The sequence below is a fragment of the Ips typographus genome, linkage group LG1 (assembly GCF_016097725.1).
Source record: "Ips typographus isolate SLU linkage group LG1, UJ_Ityp_2.0, whole genome shotgun sequence".
NCBI classification, from domain to species: domain Eukaryota; kingdom Metazoa; phylum Arthropoda; class Insecta; order Coleoptera; family Curculionidae; genus Ips; species Ips typographus.
The window spans coordinates 10775799-10786165 of NC_138422.1; the positions used below are offsets into that span (position 1 = coordinate 10775799).

Genomic DNA, 10367 nt, shown 5'->3' on the forward strand with positions numbered 1-10367 from the left:
AATACTTAACCCATTCTGTCAAATGTGATAGTAAAACGTAAAACAGATAATGTCTTTTTAGTGTCATTTTAGAAGTTTATGCCAGGTTTTCATATGCAATATGCAAATTGCCACAATACTTTAAATAAATTATAAAATATCCAGGCATTAATAATAGATTGTCAACAAGCATAATTACATACCGCAAGCACCCACGCTAGATCGTACAATCGCTTTTAGACCATTTTATGATGATAACATTACCAGAGGCGTATTTTCTTTGCTGGTGAAGGTATGTAAACTCTATGCTTGATAGTAAAATGTACAATTTCTCTGTTATCTTTGGGAAAAGTTTGTTCTAGAACTTGAAAATGGCTTGCTTGAGTCTGGTCGCCCTTTTGATAACAGTGTTGATTAATCAATCTGAGGGGTATCCATCCAATTCGCTTAAAGCTCAATGTCCTCGACTGTACCAAAAAGAGTTTAAGGGATACATACCAAGAGGCAATATTACTGCTGGTAAGTACTTTTTACGGTTTAATTACAGTTTGTCCTGTGATTTTGATGTTGAATAAAACTATGCTAACTTGAAAGTGTAAAAAGGACTTCTAATTTCAAATGTATTATTTTCATCATTCTTGACCTTTTCATAATACATATCATATTCATGCAGTATTGTAATACCTATTTGTAATCTAGAATAATCTCTACATATTGCTTAATATTACTGTTTTCCATTTATAGTAATGTTAAGTCTTTGAAAAGTAATAATTATATTATAGTGTAAGGTATAAGCCACACAAGACAATTTTAAATAGATAGGCAAAGCATTATTCCTTGCATTATTTATTATTCATTTGGTGGTTTTAGGACTTGAATTTCCTTGGTACTGAATTGCTTTTTATATTTATGATTAATTCTAATTAAGGAATGAATGTAAACATTAGGGAAGTTCAAAGGAAATCTGAAATTGTTATATTATGCATGTTGTACTTGAGAGATGAAGAATTATTAAAAATAGTTGCTGCCACCTGTCAAAGAAAGGAAACAACTTTAAACAATATTTTATAGTAGCAGCATCTCTTTCTGTCCAATGGCATCCCAGCAATACCAATCTAGTTATTAAAAAATGCTTAGGCCCTTGTTCCACCTGAAAATAAAAATTCTTCTCATAATCCCTGATAAATTTGGAAAAAAATAGCTTTTTTGACTTTTCTTGTTAGAGTGCACCATTTTTGGAGAAAAAAAACAATCAAGTCAATTAAACTGCTGTTTGTCATGTAGTTATTATAGACTAAAACTCTGGACCTATCTCGAAAAGTACTGATTTGCAGACATTATCTATGGATAATTTGTCACCCATTTCAAACCAAAATAAATCGACATAAGAATGAATTAGTGTAAATACTCTAGACTCCAGAACTTAATTTAAAATAATAAAACTTAAAATAGACTCCAGACTGAGGTTAGAGTATTTAAGAGTCTCAAGAAGACTTAGCAAACTCAAACTGTAATTTTACAGGCATCTTTGATGAAATTGAAGATGTAAGAAAACTGAAACCATGTGTACTAAAATGTTGCGCGGAATCAAATTGCAACGTCGCCTTTATGCGAGACGACAAATGCTACCATGTGAAATGTTACAGCAACGAATTGTGCGTGCCCATTTTGAATATGAATCCACTAACCATGGACCATGTCAATATGGTTCTGGTTAAACCTACTGACGATGAGTCTTGGGAAGACGTTTTAGCTCAACAGGGTGTGTACCAACCACTTGCAAATTAACAGCATAATTTAAAGGGTACTATAGAGTTTTCAGATTCCCAGTTGGACCAGAAATTGTATAATATTTTGAGTGACGGCTCTGCTTTTAAGGACGCTTACAAAATTCTGCAAAACGACTTAATGTTTGAGGATGGCGTTTATGATACCAGTTGTGAAGTTGGGGTGGATAATTCTTGTCAACAATTGAATGAGATTTGCGTGCAGCAACGTGAACGTTCGCAAAACGGTTTGTTATTTCTGTTTATACCGGACGGTACAATGAGGAGAGTATTTCGGTAGGTATTTGCGAGTGTAAGCCCGAATTTGAACGACAGGACGATGGAATTTGTGCCCCTGTAGATTTGAAAACCTTGCCGGACATAATTAGCGAGAAAATATTGGATTTGGCTAATAAAACTGTCCCTGTCACTAAAAAGCATTTGACTGTTATTGCAGAGTCTAAACAGGTTAGATCAAGTTTTTTTCCTGTTGGTATGGTCTTAGAATGAAAGATTATGTAGGTTAAACTGCCTGTAAGTGAAGTGACATTAGTAGCACATACACTGCCTGACGAGGACCCAACTGACAAGTACCAGTATGAGTGGGTTTCTTTAAGACAGCCAGAGGGCAGCACCGCGGTTAAACATCAAAACGACAATGAGTTTCATTTGGAACAACTCACTGAGGGTACCTACGAGTTCAAGGTACTGTGTAATACAAGACTTGTTTGGAGTGTAATTACTTTTGGATTAAAACCAGGTCAGTGCGTCTTCTGCGACTGCCTATGGAGAAACTTTTGTGAATGTAACTGTACTACCTGAGGCTCGTATAAATACCCCACCGTCAATTGTTATAACACCCGCCAATCAGACTATTAAACAACCAAATTCAGCTGCAGTTTTGGATGCTTCATCTTCCACAGACGATGATGGAATAATATCCTGGCAATGGGAATTGCAACAAGGACCTTTAGGTAATTTTTCTTTCTTAGTGTGTTAAGGGATTTTAATGGCCAAGATTGACCAGGTTATGAACCCAAATTAAAGGACAGTCCCACATTGCAACTGAACGACCTGACCAAACCTGGAAATTACACTTTTAAGTTAACAGTCACAGACAGCGATAAGGCTACCAGTACTAGTACTGCTAACATTACGGTACTGGCCGTGACTGATTATCCCCCAGAAGCCAATGCTGGTAAGTTTCATTAATTAAACTACACTCAGTGATTAAAAATTTTATTTTATGAACAGGTGAAGACAAAATTATTTACCTGCCTCATAACAACATTACTTTGAATGGTAGTTTGAGCACCGACGATCATTCCATTACAACGTGGGAGTGGACGAAATCCGCGGACGATGCGCAGAAAACAGTGGACATGCAGAATACTAGAACACCGTATTTGCAATTGTCCAATTTACAAGAAGGTAGGTGGTGCATTTTCTTACACGTATACAGTGTTATTCACGTTATTTGATACGGGAGATTGTGACTAAACTATTTAGTTTTAAAATATGTTTGATTCATAGGTCAAAGACTTTAAATGCTACTGACAATCTTCTAAAAAGTGCCAGATGTCTCTAAAAGTGTCTTAAACCTTCCCAAAACTGTATTATAGTTCCAGAGACCTGTCAGGGCTTTGTGCCTTAAACCTAAAAAAGTGTCTTAAACCTTCCCGTAACTGTATTATACTTCCAGAGGCCTGTCAGGGCTTTTAAATGCTACTGAGAACCTTCTAAAAGGTGTCAGAGTCCTCTATTAGTGTATTAAACCTTCCAATAACTGTTTTAAATTGCCAGAGGCCTCTAGAACTATTTTGAAGGGGTCAGAGACCTTTAAGTACTACTGAGAATCTTTTAAAAAGTGCCAGATTTCTCTAAAAGTGTCTTAAAACTTCCCAAAACTGTATTATAGTTCCAGAGACCTGTCAGGGCTTTGTGCTTTAAACCTAAAAAAGTGTCTTAAACCTTCCCGTAACTGTATTATACTTCCAGAGGCCTGTCAGGGCTTTTAAAGGCTACTGTAAACCTTCTAAAAGGTGTCAGAGTCCTCTATTAGTGTCTTAAACCTTCCAATAACTGTTTTAAATTGCCAGAGGCCTCTAGAACTATTTTGAAGGGGTCAGAGACCTTTAAGTGCTACTGAGAATCTTCTAAAAAGTGCCAGATTTCTCTAAAAGTGTCTTAAACCTGCCCGTAACTGTATTATACTTCCAGAGGCCTGTCAGGGCTTTTAAATGCTACTGAGAACCTTCTAAAAGGTGTCAGAGTCCTCTATTAGTGTCTTAAACCTTCCAATAACTGTTTTAAATTGCCAGAGGCCTCTAGAACTATTTTGAAGGGGTCAGAGACCTTTAAGTGCTACTGAGAATCTTCTAAAAAGTGCCAGATTTCTCTAAAAGTGTCTTAAACCTTCCCAAAACTGTATTATAGTTCCAGAGACCTGTCAGGGCTTTGTGCCTTAAACCTGAAAAAGTGTCTTAAACCTTCCCGTAACTGTATTATACTTCCAGAGGCCTGTCAGGGCTTTTAAATGCTACTGAGAACCTTCTAAAAGGTGTCAGAGTCCTCTATTAGTGTCTTAAACCTTCCAATAACTGTTTTAAATTGCCAGAGACCTCTAGAACTATTTTGAAGGGGTCAGAGACCTTTAAGTGCTACTGAGAATCTTCTAAAAAGTGCCAGATTTCTCTAAAAGTGTCTTAAAACTTCCCATAACTGTATTATACTGCCAGAGGCCTGTCAGGGCTTTTAAAGGCTACTGTAAACCTTGTAAAAGGTGTCAGAGTCCTCTATTAGTGTCTTAAACCTTCCAATAACTGTTTTAAATTGCCAGAGGCCTCTAGAACCATTTTGAACGAGTCAGAGACCTTTAAATGCTACTGAGAACCTTCTAAAAGATGCCAGAGTCCTCCACGTGCCTTGAATTTTCCCATAACTGTTTTAAATTGCCAGAGCCCTCTAGAACCATTTTGAAAGTGTCAGCATATTTAAATGCTACTGAAAACCTTCTAAAAGGTGGCACAAGTGCCTTAAACCCACCAATAACTGTTTTAAATTGTCTATGCCACATTAAAGTTGTATAAACCTCTAAATGCTATTGAAAGAGAGCTACATGTCTGAAGAATCTTGACAATAACGAAAATAATTTTAAAAATTTTGAACTTTCTGAAAAAATGAAATGCGTTAAGTTGCTCCTGTTTTTTTCCATATGTTTCACTTTTTAGATCACTCCGTAGAATTGAAGTTGAGAGTTTAATGTGAGAGGTGTAGTTTGACATTACGCTCACGCGATACTTTATTACTTACAGGAGTTTATACTTTTACACTGAAAGTAACCGACAGTGCCAACCAATCAAGCACTGCACAGGTGCATGTCTTTGTTAAACCACCAACTAACCAACCTCCCGTTGCTGAAGCTGGAGAAAATGTGACTATTAGGTAAGTATCTTAAAAACACACTTTTTTCATAGGACGTTGGCAAAAGGAATGATACGACTACAGTATTTTCGTAATTAGGCTCTTTTTATTTTTGAAAGAGGTTGGCATTTGACGATTTTTTTTTCACTTTAACAAATTTTTTGGGGAACTTTGTATAATACTAAAAGTCCTCAAATAGCAAACATTCTTCAAAAAGTAAAAAATTGGAAAAGTTCTAGGGTTACTTGAAAATATTGTGGTTGTTCCAGTCCATTCTTTGTACTGACAGATATTTGACGCGTTCTATTTCATAGCCTTCCTCAAACTTGGGCTGTGGTAGACGGAGGCAATAGCACTGACGATAACGGTATTGTATCTTACAAGTGGGAACAAATTGAAGGTCCTTCTACTGTGGTTTTTGCCAATGCCAACTCAAGCAAAACCAACGTCACCGGCTTGACTAAAGGAGTGTACACATTGAAACTGAGTGTCACTGATGACAATAATAATTTAGCTAGTGATGTCGTTTATGTTATTGTCAATCAGAGTAAGTGAAATTTAGTTCGCATGTTTATCAGATGGTGAAAGTCTAGTTTTTTTCAAAACAAGATAAGAACCAGAAACCTACCGCAAATGCTGGCCAGGATGTCGAAGTGGAGTTACCCATCAACGGTTTGATTATTAACGGGTCGCAATCGAAAGACGACTGGGAAATCGTCAAGTGGCAATGGACGAGGGACGAAAAATCGCTGGCTGTTGGCAACATTGTAGAGAACACGGACCAATCGGCTGTGTTGATTCTGACCGACGTCACGGTGGGCACGTACATCTTCAACTTGACTGTGTTTGACAAACAAGGCTTGTCGGACACGGACAGCGTGACGGTGACGGTTAAAAACGATCCGATGCTGTTCTTCCTAGTTGAGTTGACTGTGGACGTGGACGCTCAATTTATGACCGAAGCACAATATAATACCCTGAAAGCTAAATTAGCTTTGCTGGTTAATGAGGGATCCACACTAAAGGTGAGTATTTTTACAATTTTTTTTGTGTTAAACCACAACATTGTTGGCAGGTGATAACAACACAATTTTTATTATTGAGAATATGAAAGTTGCTTTAAATCTAGTTTAAATTATGGAATATGAAATCAGTATAATGAACGGATTTTGATGCGGTTTAGATTGCCATTAAGTTTGATTTATTGGCTTTTTGCGGACCTGAAAAACCTTGACTTTAATGCACTGTAACTCCACTATACAGGGTAGGAAAAAAATGCGTACCCGCCCGTAAGTAGCCTAGTAGTCTCCAATTAACCGATAATTCTTTTTGGTATTGTTTTAACATAAAGGTTGTTTAGGTCAATATCTCGGGACGTTTTTGGGTGTTCCAATTAACGTTCCATGTCTTAAGAAATATCGATTTATCCGAAAAATATGTCAATTGCTGCAAATGACGAAGTTTTAAAGTAGTTAAAACAAGTAATATACAGGGTGTCCCACGACGAAAGACATCGATTGATATTGGAAAAAGTATAAATAGGAGAGTTTTGAAAATTTGGCATGATACTGATGTGGGCATGCCCAATCTAACTAAAATATTTTCAAGATGGTTGCACTTCCGTTTATACCGGAAGTCGATCACAACTTTCTTATTTTAAATAGAACACCCTATATATTATTACATATTTCGATTTCTCACAAAATTCTGACCAACTTATGTGTACAATGCCAATCTTTAGCCGTTTTCGAAATATTTGATGTTTTTCCAAAAAAGTGACAGTTGCAACGCTCAACATATTTTTGTACTCTGTCAAAACCTTAATTCATTTTGCAATGAAACTTTGGGTTATTGTAAATAAAGGATCGTTTTATTAAACTGAGGCTGCGTAATGACTCATTTGTATACAGGGTCGTCAAAAAAAAATCATAAACTTGCCACTAAAAAAAATGAAAAATCTCAAGTTTTTTAAATAGAAACCCACAATTTTTATGACGGAATCATTTTGAGCATTAAAAATTACTATACGTTTCAATTTACTTGCCTATACCTAAATCCAACCCATTTCGTTTTATTTGAGAATAAATTTTTTTTTATTAGGCTGCATGGTTGGGATTAGCTGGTACTCTAGTTAGCCATGCTTTTGACACACGGTGATATTGGAGACCTGCAGAGCATGTTAATAACACTAGTTTTGAGTGTTTTGACAACTGCAAATACCATAGCCGTAGCGGTTACGTTATTCCAACCAAGATTACTTAAATCTGTTTATTATTTACGGAGAATGTGATAAAGTTTTGAGTAGAACATGTGAGGTATTTGCCGCGCAACCTCTTTTAAGTGTTGCACTAATTTAAATGAAAAATGGTGAAATTTATGTTTCTTCAGGATCCTCTGAATTGAACTTTTGGATATGCCTGATTCTACGGAAACTTGTCTTATTGACGAAGTTGGATTTGCAACAAAATATCCCAAAATTGCAATTTCTACATTTGTATTGTTAGGGATTGGTTTTGTCCCGTATTCTTAAAATTTTCAATTATTTGCTTGACAGCTTTTGGTGATGGCTTGGGTTTTTCTGAATAACGAGAATAAATACCTCACATGTTCTACTCACAACTTTATCACATTCTCCGTAAATAATAAACAGATTTAAGTAATCTTGGTTGGAATAACGTTACCGCGACGGCATATTTGCAGTTGTCAAAACACTCAAAACTAGTGTTATTAACATGCTCTGCAGGTCTCCAATATCACCGTGTGTCAAAAGCATGACCAACTAGAGTACCGGCTAATCCCAACCATGCAGCCTAATAAAAAAATGTTTATTCTCAAATAAAACGAAATGGGTTGGATTTAGGTATAGGCAAGTAAATTGAAACGTTTAGTAATTTTTAATGCTCAAAATGATTCCGTCATAAAAAATGTGGGTTTCTATTTAAAAAATTTGAGATTTTTTATTTTTTTTAGTGGCAAGTTTATGATTTTTTTTTTACGACCCTGTATACAAATGAGTCATTACGCACCCTCAGTTTAATAAAACGCTCCTTTATTTACAATAACCGAAAGTTTCATTGCAAAATGAAATACGGTTTTGATAGAGTACAAAAATATGTTGAGCGTTGCAACTGTCACTTTTTTGGAAAAACATCAAATAGATTGGGCATGCCCACATCAGTATCCAGCCTAATTTTCAAAACCTTCCTATTTATACTTTTTCCAATATCAATCGATGTCTTTCGTCGTGGGACACCCTGTATAACATAGAATATTAGCAAAAATTCTATAATATACACATTTGGATTTATTGTTTCTGAAACACATTGTATCGTCATTCAAAAGTAGCGATAACTATAATTAACTAGTTTAATCATTAATAAACAGCTGAAAGTTCTTTCACTTTTAACAAGTGTTAGCTTCTTAGTTTCAATGGTTTATGATAATACTGGTTAATAGGTTAGAAACGTCAGACCGGAATCAGGATCAGGCAAAGTGAAACTCACATTCTACCTGGAAGGAGCCAACGGTCTTCCAGTGTCGGCTAATGAAGTCGTCGGACATTTGCGCCAAAAATTACAAGTAGACGCACGTTTGCTCGGTTTTTCCGTGGCCAAATTACAGACCGCCATTTGTCAAAACAACTGTTCTGGACACGGCGTTTGCGATGAAGTCACACGCGAATGTGAATGCGAAGCTTTTTGGATGCACGTAAGCCTTATCGAACTATAATTTTGCGTGAAATTAATACTCTTAATTCTTTTAGGACATGTTCAAGGTGTATTTGAAGGCTGAAGAAGACTCTGACTGCAGTTGGAGCGTCCTCTATGTGGTATTGGGTTTGATGTGTGGTGTACTTACCTTCTTTGGGTGCACATGGTCGTTGGTGTACATTTGCTACAGGTGGTGCCACAGTCGACACGACTTGAACCAGCCAACTAATTACAAGTTGATTGAAGACACTGATGATTTGCCACCTTGTAAGTTTGTACTACTTTGTAAAGAGTTGTTTTTACTGGTTATTGTAGTTTCATCAAGGAAAGGAAACCTATCCGACAGTGACACTGACTCGGACGTGGTTTTTGAGACTCGTTCGAAACCGCCCAGATTTTCAGACGTGAGGAATGGCCACAAACCCAACAGGAATGGGTTTGGTAAGGCCGGGAGAAGGGTAAAAACGTAATTTTGTTTACTATTTACGTATTATTAAATTTGTATGCACAAAGTTGTGATACTGTCTAGTATTTGTCTAAATTTGGGTACGCAGACATTCCAAAACACTATGGTAGTGTGATCGTTTTAAAAGTGTGCTAATTTTTTATTCTACCAGTAGAATAGTTGTTTGAATGTCTTTTGGAATGCTTATAATGTGGATTACCAGTTGTTCTAGTCACAGTGTAGGAACTGTCTAACTTTCCTACAAATTGTTCAGTTGACTATTCTGTTCTTAGTATAATAACTAATTATACACCATTCCTAATTTAAGTTTTATAAGTTCAATTCTACCAGGGTATTTTATTTATTTTAAGCTTTTACTGTCAGTTTTGTCTATCAATTACATTTTATTATAAGTACTGTAAACAATAACAACTGTAAAAAATGTTCTTTTTTTTGCTCATTTGAATAAAACCCAAACGAACATCATAAAGATAATTATATTTGGCTGATCGTAAAAATTAACCTAATTGAAACTGTAAGCTTCCAGATCGATATCCTTAAACTATTTATACTAATAATAATATGCACCAGTGCAATAACAGTGTAAATATTACAATCACATCCTAATAACTGTACCAAAAACGTAACAGCTCTAAGTGGGGTAACTTGGGAACGGATTCCCTTTTTTAAGTTTGTCACGCTCATATTAAATAGACAAGACAATAAAAAGGAATAAAAAAATAAGTCTACAATCACATGTTTGTTGCAATATTATCATAACCTTAAAGCTACTCTAGAGAAAGAGATTTTAAAGTGGAATTATGCCACTATTTTTTAAACTTGTTGATACGTTTAGTACTGAAAAAACTAAGAGATGTAATAGTTATTTCCATTACTGGTATGTGTTTTTTATAGTCACAAGTAGGAAATATTGCCACGACGAGGTGGTAGACCGAGTCCAACAATTTGCCATACCACACGAGTAATGTACGATATTTTATCCACGATCAACATAGAAGTTAGTCATTTTTCAACTTTAACTTT

General features: G+C 35.8%; 2 protein-coding genes across 3 annotated transcripts in view; both read left to right on the forward strand.

Moving 5' to 3' along the window:
- Nucleotides 1-10367, forward strand: part of LOC145732692 (uncharacterized) — a 231754-nt gene that overhangs the window by 28771 nt on the left and 192616 nt on the right. The gene's annotated exons all lie outside the window — the stretch shown is intronic.
- LOC145732620 (dyslexia-associated protein KIAA0319-like protein) lies at nucleotides 69-9818 on the forward strand. Of its 2 annotated transcripts, none has more exons than XM_081984987.1 (15): nucleotides 69-271; nucleotides 332-498; nucleotides 1502-1741; nucleotides 1793-1993; nucleotides 2047-2213; nucleotides 2268-2450; nucleotides 2506-2719; nucleotides 2773-2943; nucleotides 3000-3176; nucleotides 5060-5189; nucleotides 5483-5715; nucleotides 5778-6193; nucleotides 8625-8876; nucleotides 8932-9145; nucleotides 9194-9818. In XM_081984987.1, exons 2-15 carry the CDS (start codon nucleotides 351-353, stop codon nucleotides 9346-9348), a joined length of 2901 nt encoding a protein of 966 aa, XP_081841113.1. In that variant the 5' UTR covers nucleotides 69-271; nucleotides 332-350; the 3' UTR covers nucleotides 9349-9818. The 2 variants fall into 2 exon arrangements, with proteins under 2 accessions (XP_081841113.1, XP_081841123.1); XM_081984997.1 differs by having other exon boundaries at nucleotides 342-498.